The sequence below is a fragment of the Haliotis rufescens genome, unplaced genomic scaffold (assembly GCF_023055435.1).
Source record: "Haliotis rufescens isolate VD_foot unplaced genomic scaffold, xgHalRufe1.0.p SCAF_2, whole genome shotgun sequence".
Taxonomy (NCBI): domain Eukaryota; kingdom Metazoa; phylum Mollusca; class Gastropoda; order Lepetellida; family Haliotidae; genus Haliotis; species Haliotis rufescens.
In genome coordinates this window covers 41,967,746-41,985,051 of record NW_025963890.1, presented here as the reverse complement: position 1 = coordinate 41,985,051, position 17,306 = coordinate 41,967,746, and the positions used below count along the sequence as shown (strand labels likewise).

The following is a 17,306-nucleotide window of genomic DNA, read 5'->3' as shown; positions in this document are numbered from 1 at the left end:
ACAGTGACATAATCAGTTGTCTCAGTAAGTGATCCACACAGACATAATCAGTTGTCTCAGTAAGTGATCCACACAGACATAATCAGTTGTCTCAGTAAGTGATCCACACAGACATAATCAGTTGTCTCAGTAAGTGATCCACGCAGACATAATCAGTTGTCTCGGGAAGTTATCCACACAGACATAATCAGTTGTCTCAGTAAGTGATCCACACAGACATAATCAGTGTGTCTCAGTAAGTGATCCACACAGGCATAATCAGTTGTCTCAGTAAGTGATTCACACAGATATAATCAGTTGTCTCGGGAAGTTATACACACAGACATAATCAGTTGTCTCAGTAAGTGATTCACACAGATATAATCAGTTGTCTCGGGAAGTTATCCACACAGATATAATCAGTTGTCTCAGTAAGTGATTCACACAGATATAATCAGTTGTCTCGGGAAGTTATACACACAGATATAATCAGTTGTCTCAGTAAGTGATCCACACAGACATAGTCAGTTGTCTCGGGAAGTTATCCACACAGACACAATCACTTGTCTCAGTAAGTGAACCACGCAGACATAATCAGTTGTCTCAGTAAGTGATCCACACAGACATAATCAGTTGTCTCAGTAAGTGATCCACACAGACATAATCACTTGTCTCAGTAAGTGGTCCACACAGACATAATCAGTTGTCTCAGTAAGTGATCCACACAGACATAATCAGTTGTCTCAGTAAGTGATCCACACAGACGTAATCAGTTATCTCAGTAAGTGATCCACGCAGACATAATCAGTTGTCTCAGTAAGTGATCCACGCAGACATGATCAGTTGTCTCAGTAAGTGATCCACACAGACGTAATCAGTTGTCTCAGTAAGTGATCCACACAGACGTAATCAGTTATCTCAGTAAGTGATCCACGCAGACATAATCAGTTGTCTCGGGAAGTTATCCACACAGACATAATCAGTTGTCTCAGTAAGTGATCCACACAGACATAATCAGTGTGTCTCAGTAAGTGATCCACACAGGCATAATCAGTTGTCTCAGTAAGTGATTCACACAGATATGATCAGTTGTCTCGGGAAGTTATCCACACAGACATAATCAGTTGTCTCAGTAAGTGATCCACACAGATATAATCAGTTGTCTCGGGAAGTTATCCACACAGACATAATCAGTTGTCTCAGTAAGTGATTCACACAGATATAATCAGTTGTCTCGGGAAGTTATCCACACAGATATAATCAGTTGTCTCAGTAAGTGATTCACACAGATATAATCAGTTGTCTCGGGAAGTTATACACACAGATATAATCAGTTGTCTCAGTAAGTGATCCACACAGACATAGTCAGTTGTCTCGGGAAGTTATCCACACAGACACAATCACTTGTCTCAGTAAGTGAACCACGCAGACATAATCAGTTGTCTCAGTAATTGATCCACACAGACATAATCAGTTGTCTCAGTAAGTGATCCACACAGACATAATCACTTGTCTCAGTAAGTGGTCCACACAGACATAATCAGTTGTCTCAGTAAGTGATCCACACAGACATAATCAGTTGTCTCAGTAAGTGATCCACACAGACGTAATCAGTTATCTCAGTAAGTGATCCACGCAGACATAATCAGTTGTCTCAGTAAGTGATCCACGCAGACATGATCAGTTGTCTCAGTAAGTGATCCACACAGACGTAATCAGTTGTCTCAGTAAGTGATCCACACAGACGTAATCAGTTATCTCAGTAAGTGATCCACGCAGACACAATCAGTTGTCTCAGTAAGTGATCCACGCAGACATAATCAGTTGTCTCAGTAAGTGATCCACGCAGACGTAATCAGTTGTCTCAGTAAGTGATCCACACAGACATAATCAGTTGTCTCAGTAATTGATTCACACAGACATAATCAGTTGTCTCAGTAATTGATTCACACAGACATAATCAGTTGTCTCAGTAAGTGATCCACACAGACATAATCAGTTGTCTCAGTAAGTGATCCACACAGACATAATCAGTCGTCTCAGTAAGTGATCCACACAGACATAATCAGTTGTCTCAGTAAGTGATCCACACAGACATAATCAGTTGTCTCAGTAAGTGATCCACACAGACATAATCAGTTGTCTCAGTAATTGATTCACACAGACATAATCAGTTGTCTCAGTAATTGATTCACACAGACATAATCAGTTGTCTCAGTAAGTGATCCACACAGACATAATCAGTTGTCTCAGTAAGTGATCCACACAGACATAATCAGTCGTCTCAGTAAGTGATCCACACAGACATAATCAGTTGTCTCAGTAAGTGATCCACACAGACGTAATCAGTTGTCTCAGTAAATGATCCACGCAGACATAATCAGTTGTCTCAGTAAGTGATTCACACAGATATAATTAGTTGTTTCAGTAAGTGATCCACAGTGACACAATCAGTTGTCTCAGTAAGTGATCCACACAGACATAATCAGTTGTCTCAGTAAGTGATTCACAGTGACAATCGTCTTTCATTTCAGAATGTCCCCCGGGACTGTATGGCAAGAGCTGTAAGCTGAACTGTGGCTACTGCAAGTTTGGCAGCACGTGTGATCACGTGACAGGCACATGTCTCAGTGGATGTCAAGCTGGAAAAATGGGAGACAACTGTACCACTGGTAGGTTACAAATAAGGACTGTAAATCTGGAACGTTTTTTGCAAGCAGGAAAGTACTGCGATATCCTGGAAATCTTTACCTATGAGAGAAAATCTCCCCTGGTCCAAGAGGAATGAGATTTTTTGGCGTGTGATGAGATTTTGCTGACTTTTACACATTGGGAAAACTGTTTTTGATTTTTGGTACTTGTGACTCGAATAATGTTGCAATTAATGTTACTACATTATATAGATAAATATTCTCCGATATCCTATTTTCTAACACTAATTATTCCACTGCGAATACATACATGTATTTAAATAAATTAGCATTAGTATTAACCAAAAATTACATTTGACTCATATTTCTGTTCATTGTCTACTTTAGGAGAAATGACATTAATATTTCTGTTCATTGTCGATTTGATGGGGAGTTATTCTCGAGGACAATTATAGATCGTTTAGTAGGCATGTTTACCACCATCAGCTGTTCATTTCATTTGCATGCAGGGGACAACAATCTGCAGTTATCAAATGTCGACAATGTGTGTTAAGATCGTAATTCAATATATTTTGAGTGATGACATGAAATAGCGACTGTTATAAATTGTATAACAGTTTGTTGGCAAAAAATATGTTATTCAAATTCCAGTGCTTTTGTCAATTTCGCCATCTTATTTCAGTGTACTATATCAGAGGCCGTGTCTCTGATTGTACCAAATGAAATCTTATCAATATGGTCTTGTCAATTAATTAGAAGTGACAGTTCATCATACAATGACTATTGCTCCAGGTTCACCCTTTTGTTCAATTAGCAACAATGAAGTCATTTATTTCATGCCGAAGGCAGCGTGTTTGCCATGTGCAGCAGCCAGAAAATGTTTACAAGTAACCGGCAGTGGGAAAGACTGTTGACATTCATGCTGTTTAAGAGTTACATTTGAAGATTAAGTCACAGGAAAAAATTGGAAGCAAACATATTGTAGCATAGTCTAAAAATCTAAATCCAACTTGCTGTTTGGCCACTAGAAATACGTGTGTAGTTCAAAATTTGTAATTCACGCACTGTGGCAATTCTTGCAACTTACCCCTGATTGCCTTTATTTCCTTTGATTTCTGCACGGACGCACATACATGTAGATAGCGTCTTTGATTTCTGCTAGGATTTAAGTCTTAAAATATGTTTAATGACTTGGAGTTGTAGATCACGGAATAAGATTTTTGTGCGCTACCAAAGTGTTAGTTTGTGAAAACAAACACTCGTGCTGCCAATCGGGGATAAAAAAATAATGTTGCACACTCCAGCATTGTCAGCTGATGCAAAGCTCCATGCAGAGATATAGGAATTGGTTTTGCATAGTAAGAGATAGCATGCAGTGTTGCGAGTATGCAAAGCACTGTTTCGAGTGGCAACTTTTGACGATTGAATAAACTTTCGTGTTAGGTTTTTGTTGACATTTTTAGGTACCGTAGATAAATTTATTCAAGCAATACGACATTTTCGATTTTTGTAGGTGAAAATGAGAGTATTAAAGCAGATAAAACTATTGAAAGATCTACGCGATTTTCATCCGTGCTGATTGATTGTTGATGTGAAATCTACAACAACTATGTGAGAATATCACGTAATCACGGCTTAAGTCAATCCCTGGTGACACACACTCGCAACATTTTCATGATGCAGTTACTTTTGCAGACCAAAAACAAACAAAAGACGTAAGAAGGCACATTTCTTGTGTTCACTTCCACACGTTGTCAAACCAGCGAATCCCTCACATCCTGTTTTTCCCTAATTACACATTATTATTTAGTGTCAGTAGTCTAATAACTAAATCAGGTCCACTCACCACATCTTGTCAAGTTGTTGACATAACACTGAATAGTCCAGACCAGGCTTTTTTGTAAGAAAAACACGCTACTCCAACCTCCCTTGTCAAATGCCACACATGCATCTATAGTTCAAGAATCGACCCGTGAAGATCCGGGGTAGAATAGGTCTTCAACAAGCCATGCTTGCCGTAAAAGGCGACTATGCTTGTTGTAAGAGGTGACTAATGGGATCAGGTGGTCAGGCAGCTGACCTGGTTGATGCATGTCTTTTTTTCCCAATGGCGTATCGATGCTCATGATGTCAGTCACTGGATTGTCTGGTCCAGACTCGATTATTTGCAGACCGCTGTCTTATAGCTGGAATATTTCTGATTGCTTCATTAAACAACAAACAAACAAACGTTTAAAAATCACTGAGTTACCCTTTCATCACACCACTTCCTACTTATGAAATATTACAAATATTACACCTGAAATAGTAGCTTTGATCTCTGGTAATCTTAACAGGCTATCGCAAAACTTTACACAGGCAGTTAAGGCTATTGTTAGCCACTTGCAGGAATTTCATGGCACCAGATTTTTAGTATTTGTATCAATATTAGCAGCACAGGCTCGCTAAATACAATGTTTATTCCTAATGCAGGATATTTACCATCCCCAAACACACTCGCGTGATAACCTCTATATATGTATTTGCAAGATAAGTTAAAAATATTCCATTATCAGAGTATTATGTTTATTTTATATACTTATCCTCCATTACCGAGGGGCCTTCCTGTGACTCCCGTCTTCCTCCCCACTGTACCATCAGCCCTGAGGGACGTTGGAAGACAATAATGACCAGATGTCAAGAGGGTCATGGAGGTCATGTTTGGCAAAAGAATTACTGAAGATGCTGATGCATCGTCATTCCATTTGGATTTGGACTTCGGCAGTAGGAGCAATGGACAATTGTAATGCAGAAGAATATAAAAACACCCATTATACCCTGATTATGGAATTTTTGTGATGGCAACATGATCAGTTGATATAAGTTAATAATTTTCTTTTAGAATACAAACAATCAGGAATTTATGGCATGGAGAGACTCCCATATCTTGTCTCTTTTTCCTGAAAATTATAAGGGAACTTCTTCAGGTGGGCATGAACTCAAGCATATTTGTTCTGATTTTCAGACTGTGAAGATGGACATTATGGAGAAAACTGTTCTTTTGCTTGTGGAAGCTGCAAATTTGGCAAACCATGTCTTGCAAAAACAGGCCAGTGCATGGACGGGTGTAGTGATGGGTTCCTGGGATACCAGTGTGCTGAAGGTGAGATTAGTTGTCTGTGTATAGAGGGGTGTAGAGATGGGTTCCTGGGATACAGGTGTGCTGAAGGTAAGAATAGTTGTCTGTGTATAGAGGGGTGTAGAGATGGGTTCCTGGGATACAGGTATGCTGAAGGTACGATTAGTTGTCTGTGTATAGAGGGGAGTAGAGATGGGTTCCTGGGATACCAGTGTGCTGAAGGTGAGATTAGTTGTCTGTGTATAGAGGGGTGTAGTGATGGGTTCCTGGGATACAGGTGTGCTGAAGGTAAGATTAGTTGTCTGTGTATAGAGGGGTGTAGAGATGGGTACCTGGGATACAGGTGTGCTGAAAGTGAGATTAGTTGTCTGTGTATAGAGGGATGTAGTGATGGGTACCTAGGATACAGGTGTGTTGAAGGTAAGATTAGTTGTCTGTGTATAGAGGGGTGTAGTGATGGGTTCCTGGGATACAGGTGTGCTGAAGGTGAGATTAGTTGTCTGTGTATAGAGGGGTGTAGTGATGGGTTCCTGGGCTACAGGTATGCTGAAGGTAAGATTAGTTGTCTGTGTATAGAGGGGTGTAGTGATGGGTACCTAGGATACAGGTGTGCTGAAGGTGAGATTAGTTGTCTGTGTATAGAGGGGTGTAGTGATGGATTCCTGGGCTACAGGTGTGCTGAAGGTGAGATTAGTTGTCTGTGTATAGAGGGGTGTAGTGATGGGTACCTAGGATACAGGTGTGCTGAAGGTGAGATTAGTTGTCTGTGTATAGAGGGGTGTAGTGATGGATTCCTGGGCTACAGGTGTGCTGAAGGTGAGATTAGTTGTCTGTGTATAGAGGGGTGTAGTGATGGGTACCTAGGATACAGGTGTGCTGAAGGTGAGATTAGTTGTCTGTGTATAGAGGGGTGTAGTGATGGGTTCCTGGGCTACAGGTGTGCTGAAGGTAAGATTAGTTGTCTGTGTATAGAGGGGTGTAGTGATGGGTTCCTGGGATACAGGTGTGCTGAAGGTAAGATTAGTTGTCTGTGTATAGAGGGGTGTAGTGATGGGTTCCTGGGTGCTGAAGGTGAGAGTAGTTGTCTGTGTATAGAGGGGTATAGTGATGGGCTGATCTTGTATTCCTCAATTATTCTCCAAATTCTGAAAAATCGTTAGTGTACACACACAAATATCAAAAATGCTTAAGAGCATCTGAAATGATTATTATTCATATATTTCATACAAAATAACTTATGTAACTTTGTTGTAGCTGTCGAAGCACTAGAGGAAGGGAAGATAACTGGTGGGATCGTCGCAGCTGTCGTCATCGTCATCATTGTCATCATCCTCATCCTGGCATTTGTGCTCTACAGGTAGGGATTAAACTGTCACTTGGACCACACATAAGGACAACACAACAGGGCCCTATTCCATAAAGCAATCTTAGCGCCAGGGCTATTGTAAGCCCATGTTTAAGTATAAGAGTTACGTCCACCTTAGCGCAAAGATAGCTTTGTGGAACAGGGCCCAGGTCTGCAGCCATGGTTTTGTTAAGAGGTAATAAATGTGACCAAGTTGCTAAAATGATTGCAATGAATATGTATAATGAGTGAGTGAGTAAATCTTGTTCAAACAGAAATACCAGAGTTACCTATCGGGGGCACGGGTGGCCCAGTCGTCTAAGGCGCCGCGATTCGCTGTGCAGAGTTGCGTCCCTTGGCATGCCTGAAACCTATGATTGTGGGTTCGAATCCCGGTTTGCCCCAATTATGTTTCTAGGTTTCTAGGTAAACGTCTGAGGCTTGCATCACTTCGGGCTCTCCTCCCACATTAAGCTGACACGCCGTGATATAACTGGAATACTGTTAAAAGCGGCGTTAAGCCCAACTCACTCACTCACTTTTCCACTGGGCCTACAGTTTTTCCACTGGGCCTACAGCTTTTCCACTGGGCCTACAGTTTTTGAAATGTGCTGGTCCTTAAGGCCCTCAGTTTATTTAGTGAGTTTAACACTGTTTAGAACAGTGCCTAGCAACTTATTCTGGTCTTGAGAGGCAACTTGATTGATCTGTTTGTCAGGCACTGTGGCTGTGTTGATAGCATGATTTCATACCCCGACAGGCTAGTATGTTGCTCACGATATCAATCACTGGATTGCCTCGATAATTTAAAGACTGGCGTCATGGAGCTTGATATTGCCAAGTGCAACTTTAAACAACAAACAATCTAACAAACAAATGGAAGGGTATTGAATCAGCTGTTTGAAAGAGTCATCTGTGATGGTGTTGTCCGGGCAGCTATTTCAGTGGCTGGAAAAGGAATGAGTTTGAGACATGATTTATTCTGATGTAGAAGATGTTTATTCTCTTTTTCGACACTGACAAGTTTATTTTGAATGATTAAATCATACCATTTTAGGAAGTATTTTTATGGGCTTTTTTTTGTGTTGTTTCTATATTTCTTAAAAATAGTGTTGAACCAGTCTGTCTAAAAAGCATAGAAATGCAAAACATTAATAGTTTTAAAAGTGTTTTTTTGTTAGTCCTGCTTGAATAAGATGGACATGTTAACTATGTTTACATTCTCTGTCAGTTTTATTGTAGCTAATGGAAACTTTTGGAACTGGTTAAGAATCGTAGCCCTGAAATGTTATGTTTCTACTATGAGGACTACAATCAATGGCTTTTTACTTGCCCTCAGCACAATTTAGTTGTCGAGGGTTTGCTGACTAGCATGGGTTTCGACAGCTGTAAGATGCTTTTTTCGTATGATGTGTTTTCACTGTGATGTATCTTTCAGGAAGCGGCGCCATAAGCGTATGGATGTGAGCAATCCTCTGCCCTTGGACCCGCGGGAGGCGGAGAACAATGGCCACAGCGAGAGTGCTCGCTTGTTGAGTGACTCGCGGGTTGGAGACGTGACACGACTGGATCAGGATGAAAATGGCGGAAGCGAAGAGATCAATGAGCCGATATACGTGAACATCAACAGTAAGAAGCAGACAAGCCCTGTCAAACTGGTGGACCTTGCCGATTACATCAAGAAGCACAGGGAGAATAACTGTCTGGGATTTAAACAGGAATTTGAGGTATGTGCCTTGGCTTTAGTCCATGTGTTGTAGGAGAAGAATGTCACAGCACTCCTTGTAACTCACGGTTGTGTTGGTTTTTAATGCTGCTGCTGCTGCTTGAAAATTTATTGTTCACTAGAACTTGTCTTATGTCGACTCTCCATTAGGCCTTATGTCGACACTCCATTGGGTCTTATGTCGACTCTCCATTAGGCCTTATGTCGACGCTCCATTAGGTTTATGTAGACTCTCCATTAGGCCTTATGTCGACACTCCATTAGGTCTTATGTCAACACCCCATTAGGTCTTATGTCAACTCTCCATGAGGTCTTATGTCGACTCTCCATTTGGCCTTATGTCGACACTCCATTAGGTCTTATGTCGACTCTCCATTAGGCCTTATGTCGACACTCCATTAGGTCTTATGTAGACTCTCCATTAGGCCTTATGTCGACTCTCCATTAGGTCTTATGTCGACTCTCCATTAGGCCTTATGTCGACTCTCCATTAAGTCTTATGTCGACTCTCCATTAGGTCTTATGTTGACACTCCATTAGGCCTTATGTCAACACTCCATTAGGTCTTATGTCAACTCTCCATTAGGTCTTATGTCGACTCCCCGTTAGGTCTTATGTGGACTCTCCATTAGGTCTTATGTGGACTCTCCGTTAGGTCTTATGTCGACACTCCATTAGGTCTTATGTCAACTCTCCATTAGGTCTTATGTCAACTCTCCATGAGGTCTTATATCGACTCCCCGTTAGGTCTTATGGCCACTCTCCATTAGGTCTTATGTGGACTCTCCATGAGGTCTTATATCTACACTTCATGAGGTCTTATGTCGACACACCATTAGGTCTTATGTCAACTCTCCATTAGGTCTTATGTCGACTCCCCGTTAGGTCTTATGTCGACACTCCATTAGGTCTTATGTGGACTCTCCATTAGGTCTTATGTCAACTCTCCATGAGGTCTTATGTGGACTCTCCATGAGGTCTTATGTTGACACACCATTAGGTCTTATGTCGACTCCCCATGAGGTCTTACATCTACACTTCATGAGGTCTTATGTCGACACACCATTAGGTCTTTGTTCACTCTCCATTAGGTCTTATGTTGACTCTCCATTAGGTCTTATGACACTCCATTAGGTCTTATATCAACTCTCCTTCAGGTCTTATGTCCAAACTCCATTATGCCTTATATTGACTCTTCATTAGGTCATATAGTGACTCTCTTTTAGGCCTTATTGTGACACTCCATTAGGTCATTCCATTGGTCCATTACTATGGATTCAAAGTACTTGTCATGATTGACAGTCATGATTACTCGGATAACTGGTTACGATTTGATCAGAAATCTTAACCGGTTCAAAAGTGGTATTTGTAATCCTCCAATTAAAATTATTAAGGATCATTTACAGTTATGTTTATGACTGTCAATATCAATGTTGTCTCAATCTTATTTATTCTCTTTAAAGAGACACTGAATCAGCCTTTTCCAATAGTGTGTCAGTGACGTAAATCATGTAATGTTGTAGTGCTAAATTACTGACATTCACATCCAGTCACAAATACCCAGTATTGAATATACAGGAATCACTTTTAACACCAAATTTATTATTATTGGCCGTCTTGGTCATAAAAGTTAAATATTGTGATACCCTTTAAAGCTCCAGTACCCATCCTTACTGAAGACTGCTCCTGTTTCAGGAGCTGCCCATGGGTCTGCTGGCTCTGTGTGAGGTGGCCAGGCGAGCTGACAACAAGGCCAAGAATAGATACGGAAACATTGTTGCTTGTAAGTTGACAACAAGACAAAGTTTGGCAACTTTATCAACTATCATGTAAGAATTACACAAAGAGAGATAGGTAATAGTTTGTCATTAGTTTACAGCGTATGTATGTAGTCTCAAAGATGACATCCTTACATTGTAAGCCTGCTGATGGGGTTAAGTATCGGTCAATATCCCTAAGGCTGTGGTAGTGGAACCTCTGTCCCCTATCCCGATATTACCGTTCCCTATCCCAATTTTGCTTCCCTCTATCCTGATATGGCTGTCCCCATCCTGATTTGCTTCCCTCTATCCTGATATTGCTGTCCCCTATCCTGATACTACCGTCCCCTATCCTGATATTGCTGTTCCCTATCCTGATTTTGCTTCCCTCTATCCTGATATTGCTGTCCCCTATCCTGATACTACCGTCCCCTATCCTGATATTGCTGTTCCCTATCCTGATTTTGCTTCCCTCTATCCTGATATTGCTGTCCCCTATCCTGATATTGCTGTTCCCTATCCTGATTTTGCTTCCCTCTATCCTGATATTGCTGTCCCCTATCCTGATATTACCGTCCTCTATCCTGATTTTGCTTCCCTCTATCCTGATATGGCTGTCCCCTATCCCAATTTTGCTTCCCTCTATCCTGATATGGCTGTCCCCATCCCGATTTTGCTTCCCTCTATCCTGATATTGCTGGCCCTCTCCTGATATGCCGAAGACCCGGGTTCGATTCCCGACATGGGTACAATGTGTGAAGCCTATTTCTGGTGTCCCCCGCCGTGATATTGCTTGAATATTGCTAAAAGTGGCATAAAACCAAACTCACTCACTCACTCACTCTCCTGATATTGCTGTCCCCTATCCCGATGTTGCTATCCCCAATCCAGATACATCTTTCCGAGGCAGGTGAGTTAACTGACTATAAAAGTCCAGGTTCCACCCTTGCCGAGCTAGGCTAGAATTACGGAGTTATATTTTGGCTTGACTAACAAGTCTATGCATAGTCCAATCAAAATCGTGTTAAGAAATCAACATCCGGATACGAAAACTGCTGTGCAGATTTGGATCGATTGCAACATCCACGTCAACAGATATTTCCCAAATCTATTCATATTTTTAATGATGGTACTTACCTGATTTGATGCACTTCGCGAATTAAGAGAGGTTTTATCACAATATAGACTTTGATTATCGATCAGAGTGTCTTGACAGGGCTGCGCCAATTTGTTTGATGCCAATGCAAGTGATATGGGAGGTGGATATCTGATCAGTAGGAGGGACATACAAGGGACAAAACTCATAATAGCCACCAGTGGCGCTGCAATTAAGTCCAGAAATTCCAGCAAAGTTTGGCAAGGGTGGAAATTGGACTTTCTATAGTCAGTTAACTCCCTTGCCTCAGGAAGATGATCCAGATGTTGCAGTTCCTTATCCTGATGATGCTTGAACAAATCCTAACAGCAATGTACTGAAGCATGTATGTCTCTGGGTATGTACTGAGACTACCGATGTGAGCATGTATGTCTCTGGGTATGTACTGAGACTATCGATGTGAGCATGTACGTCTCTGGGTATGTACTGAGACTACCGATGGGAGCATGTACGTCTCTGGGTATGTACTGACACTATCGATGTGAGCATGTACGTCTCTGGGTATGTACTGACACTATCGATGTGAGCATGTACGTCTCTTGGTATGTACTGAGACTACCGATGTGACTTCATGTCTGTGTGTTCCAGATGACCATTCCAGGGTTACTTTAGACCCCATGACCAGTGAAGCCAACTCGGATTACGTCAATGCGAACTTCATGGATGTAAGTATGCAACTTGACATATAGACACACAGTACTTGTGTTGCTGCAGTTGTGGGTAGATGAAATGAATGATGTGGATGAACTGATGAGTGCGAAGTTTAATGTTGACAATAAATTTCTCAGATATTATGACTATTGACAAGGTGGTGGTTAGGGCTGGGACGGGTAACTCGGGTACTCGGGTCGGGAGGGTCCTGAGTAGGACTCAGGTACCCACGGGACTACCCGGACCCATGGTTAGTCACGTGATATATTGTTTAATGACAAAAATTATCTAAAACTCTATGGTTACACTACAAGTCACTAATGTTCCCATTTCTTTCTGACAATGCGCCCATTCCTTCTGACTTTTATATGTTCGAATAAAGATAAAACTGCATGCAGTAAACGTCAGTGTATGCATGACCAGATCGTTTTACACATGTTTCTAAATACATTTTGCCAGGGCTACGGTCAAACTTTTCCAAATCGGACAGTTTGTACCTATCTCTAAATATAAACTACAACGGTTACCCGGGTAGGGTCGGGTAATAGGGTGGAGGGTACCCGGGTAGTATATTTGGACTCGTCCCAGCCCTAGTGGTGGTATAGGCTCCTTGTTCAGAAGTTTGCACAAGGACACAATTTCTTTTTTCACATGGCTACAAAATGCCCATTCTTGGTGTTGTACCACTGAAATGTTACTAACAGTGATGTAAAAATACAATACAAAGATATCTCAAAAAGCTGTCTCTGAAAATTGAAAAATGATACAACATAAATGCAAGAAATGAGATGTCAGTACAAAATTATTTATAACTCGTTGAACTTATTGTGCAAAGCTTGCTAAACTTGAGTCATATTTCATTAAATCGTTTGTGTTGTAGAAAACTCCATTTCTCAAGTGTGTGTGTTGTGTGTTTCAGGGCTACAGCAAACAGCATCAATACATTGCATCCCAAGGACCAAACAAGGCCATGATCCGAGACTTCTGGCGGATGGTGTGGCAGCAGAGAGTATGTAAGGTGGTCATGCTGACCAACCTAGTGGAGGCTTGTAAGGTGAGCATGTTGTTTGTTTGTTTGTTGTTTGACGCCGCACTCACCAATATTTAAGCTGTATGACAGTGGACTGTAAATAATCGAGTCTGGACCAGACAGTGCAGTGATCGACATCATGAGCATTGATCTACAAGTTGTTATTTTGTTTTTGTTTATTTTGTGCAGAAAAAATGTGAGCAGTATTGGCCGGAGGAGGGAGGCATCAAGTACGGGGAGGTGACGGTCAGGATAGTGGACACGGCCAAGTATACAGACTACACCATCAGAACATTCGAAATATCACAGGTCAGCCAATACCTGGCACTCTCAGTGTCAAAGATGTGTCTCTTGGAGTCCATCCTCTTCATCTCCAGGGCTAGCTAGCATTTCCGTAACTCTGGATCCATTCCCGTGGGTCTCGCAATCTCAAATTACCCGCCCTTGATATTCATTAGCATTTTACTGCCAAATCAAACGTCAAGATAAGGAAAAAGGGTAAGGGAGGCCACTCTTATTACCTTGAAACCAAAGCCACCACCAGTTTTATTGGACATGAGACATCCTTACCATCAAAAGATTTCTGAGGGCTTTTATTTGCGTGTCAGTCAGTTTTTCAATGTTGAATTTCTCCCTAACTTGATCATAATCAATGGGACTAGCCAAACCAACATTGAGGCTTGTTTTGTAACTCGCATTCTGATTGGTACATTAGACCTAGTAGAGTAGCCAATCAAATTGGCATATGGAAATCAAGGGCGGGTAACTTGAGATTACGAGAACCACAGGGATGGATCCCCGGTTGGTGTAGGTTTACCGAAATGCGAGGCTGAAGATGTAGAGGATGCTTGAATTCTGAGTAACATGTTTTAACTGAATCGTTTTAATAGAAGTTGGGGAGTAAAAAGAAAATGATAACTTCTGGTTAATTGCATTTAGTGATGTTTTGATTTTGAGTCTTACATCGTTATAAAGCTGGAGTGACGGTGTAAGAATCTACACTGAAATGTCACTTAATGCAATAAACCGAAGATGTGATCCATAAATTTTTGTTTTCTTATTCTTGTTTATAGTTTTTGTTTGTTATTTGAGGGATATTTCCACGTCTCGGAGGGACGGTCGGGTAGCCTAGTATTTAAAGCGTTCGCTGTTCACGCTGAAGACCCTGATTCCTGACATGAGTACAATGTGTGAAGCCCAATTCTGGTGTCCCTTGCCGTGATATTGCTGGAACATTGCTAAAAAAGGCCTAAAACCTCGCTCGCTCGCTCGCTCACTCACTCACTCACTCACTCACTCACTCACTCACACTCACTCACTCACTCACTCACTCACTCACTCACTCACTCACTCACTCACTCACTCACTCACTCACTCACTCACTCACTCACTCACTCACTCACTCACTCACCCACCCACCCACCCACTCACTCACTCACTCACTCTATATCTTAGATTTGAGGGTAAGTGTGATTTAGATCCTTTTGTAGAATCTGTTACACTGTATCAACCCAAACTATGATAACCAGGACTTGAGGTGTTATGCCTTTGTAACTGCCACTCTGGAAGTTTGTATTTACCTTGGTAATTCACTAAACTGTTTCAGCTTGAGATATCCCGGATAGTCAAGCAGTTCCACTTCACGACGTGGTCAGACCATGGTGCACCCACCTACCCCACGACCCTCCTCGCCTTCCGACGCAAGGTGCAGATGTACAACCCCGAGTCCTCCGCTCCCATCCTCTGTCACTGCAGGTACTAGCAGGCACACTCAGCAGGAAGCATTCTTATTGGTTTTCAGCATTATGATCCAGTCAATCATTGATCGTAACATGACTTTGCAGGTTGCTGTTTCCTTCAAACTGTTGCTGGATTGATGACGAATTGCGTGTTTTGATGTAGATATATAGTAAAAAAGTGCTTATCAAACTTGACTTGATCTGCTGTATTTCACTGCTGGGTGTATATAAAACCTGAATTGATCTGCTGTATTTCAGTGCTGGGTGTATATAAAACCTGAATTGATCTGCTGTATTTCAGTGCTAGGTGTATACAAAACCTGAATTGATCTGCTGTATTTCAGTGCTAGGTGTATATAAAACCTGAATTGATCTGTTGTATTTCAGTGCTGGGTGTATATAAAACCTGATTTGATATACTGTATTTCAGTGCTGGGTGTATATAAAACCTGAATTGATCTGCTGTATTTCAGTGCTGGGTGTATATAAAACCTGAATTGATCTGCTGTATTTCAGTGCTGGGTGTATATAAAACCTCAATTGATCTGCTCCATTGCGGTGCTGGGTTTATATAAAACCTGAATTGATATACTGCATACATTGCTGGGTGAATATAAAACTTGAATTGATAAACTGTATTTAAGTTCTGGGTGTATATAAAACCTGAATTGATCTGCTGCATTGCAGTGCTAGGTGTATATAAAACCTGAATTGAACTACTGTATACAGTGCTGGTAGTATATAAAACCTGAACTGATCTGCTGTGTTTCAGTGCTGGGATCGGCCGTACTGGGACGTACATAGCTCTTGACTACCTGCTGGAGCAGGCCCAGAAAGAGGACCAGGTGGACGTCCTGTGTATCGCCCAGCTGATGAGGACCAACCGTGTCAACATGATTCAAACATGGGTAACTACAGCCTCACTCCAGGCCTTGCTACAACCAATGATATAACCAACCAATGTCTCCAGGCCTTGCTACAACCAATGATATAACCAATGTCTCCAGGCCTTGCTACAACCAATGATATAACCAATGTCTCTAGGCTTTGCTACAACCAATGATATAACCAATGTCTCCAGGCCTTGCTACAACCAATGATATAACCAATGTCTCCAGGCCTTGCTACAACCAATGATATAACCAATGTCTCAAGGCCTTGCTGCAGCCATTTATATCAGCAACGTAAGAGATGACCAAATGGATCGGGTGGTCAGACTTGGTGACTTTGTTGATACCATGTCCCCGATGGCGTTACTCACAATATCTATCAATGCTCATGATATTAATCACTGGAATGTCTGTTCCAGACTTCGATTATTTACAGACCGCCCTCATATGGCTGGAATATTGCTGAGTGCGGCGTTAAACAACATACCAACAACACCAACACAATATCGATCCCTGGATTGTCTTATCCACACTCAATTATTTAAAGACCATTGTCATATAGCCGGAATTTTGCTGAGTCTGGTATTAAATAACAAGAGTGACTGAGTTGGGGTTAACGCCGCTTTTAACAGTATTCCAGTTATCTCACGGCATGTCAGCTTAATATGGGAGGAAAGCCCCAATTGATGCAGGTCTCAGATGTTTACCACTTTGGCGAAACCCACGAGCACAGGTATGGTGCTGACAAACCTAGAAACATAAACGGAGTGAACTGGGATTCGAACCCACAATCATAGGTTTCTGGTGTGCCCAAGGGACGCAACTCTGCACATCGAATCGCGGCGCCTTAGACGACTGGGCCACCCGTGCCCCCTTAAATAACAAGAAGCAAACATACAAACCATAATAATCAATCATTATAATTATTCCAAGGTACTGGGATTCAACCCAATTGTCAAGCCAACATCCTTGGTTGAGTTCACAGCTGCATTCATTGTGTGAAGCTCATTCCTACTGGCCCTTACTGGCCCTTACTGGCCTTTTCCTGTCTGCCTTGAATCCCCACAGGAGGCAGTGAATGAAGTTAATCTGACTAAAAAAATAATTGGCGATGTAGTATATGTTTATATTCTCACTGACATGGAAAGTCTTGATCAAGTAATCATTTTTTTAAAATCATGACGTAAATATGTTTACTGTTCTTTCTGTTATGGTTATTGAACCAGTGAAGATCCGGGGTAGAATAGGTCTTCAGCAACCC

At 41.6% G+C, this 17,306-nt stretch overlaps 1 protein-coding gene across 4 annotated transcripts in view; it reads left to right on the top strand.

The window, feature by feature from the left end:
• Positions 1-17,306, top strand: part of LOC124149416 (receptor-type tyrosine-protein phosphatase kappa-like) — an 83,321-nt gene that overhangs the window by 48,083 nt on the left and 17,932 nt on the right. For all 4 annotated transcript variants that reach the window (XR_007222270.1, XR_007222268.1, XM_048399996.1 and 1 more), the window contains exons 7-16: positions 2,514-2,651; positions 5,635-5,772; positions 7,003-7,105; positions 8,532-8,820; positions 10,515-10,602; positions 12,324-12,400; positions 13,306-13,440; positions 13,606-13,725; positions 15,023-15,171; positions 15,928-16,063. Coding sequence is in view for 2 of the 4 variants with exons in the window: in XM_048399996.1 (XP_048255953.1) it covers positions 2,514-2,651; positions 5,635-5,772; positions 7,003-7,105; positions 8,532-8,820; positions 10,515-10,602; positions 12,324-12,400; positions 13,306-13,440; positions 13,606-13,725; positions 15,023-15,171; positions 15,928-16,063 (1,373 nt within the window). In the remaining 2 variants the exon portion in view is untranslated. The remainder of the gene's footprint in view (positions 1-2,513; positions 2,652-5,634; positions 5,773-7,002; positions 7,106-8,531; positions 8,821-10,514; positions 10,603-12,323; positions 12,401-13,305; positions 13,441-13,605; positions 13,726-15,022; positions 15,172-15,927; positions 16,064-17,306) is intronic.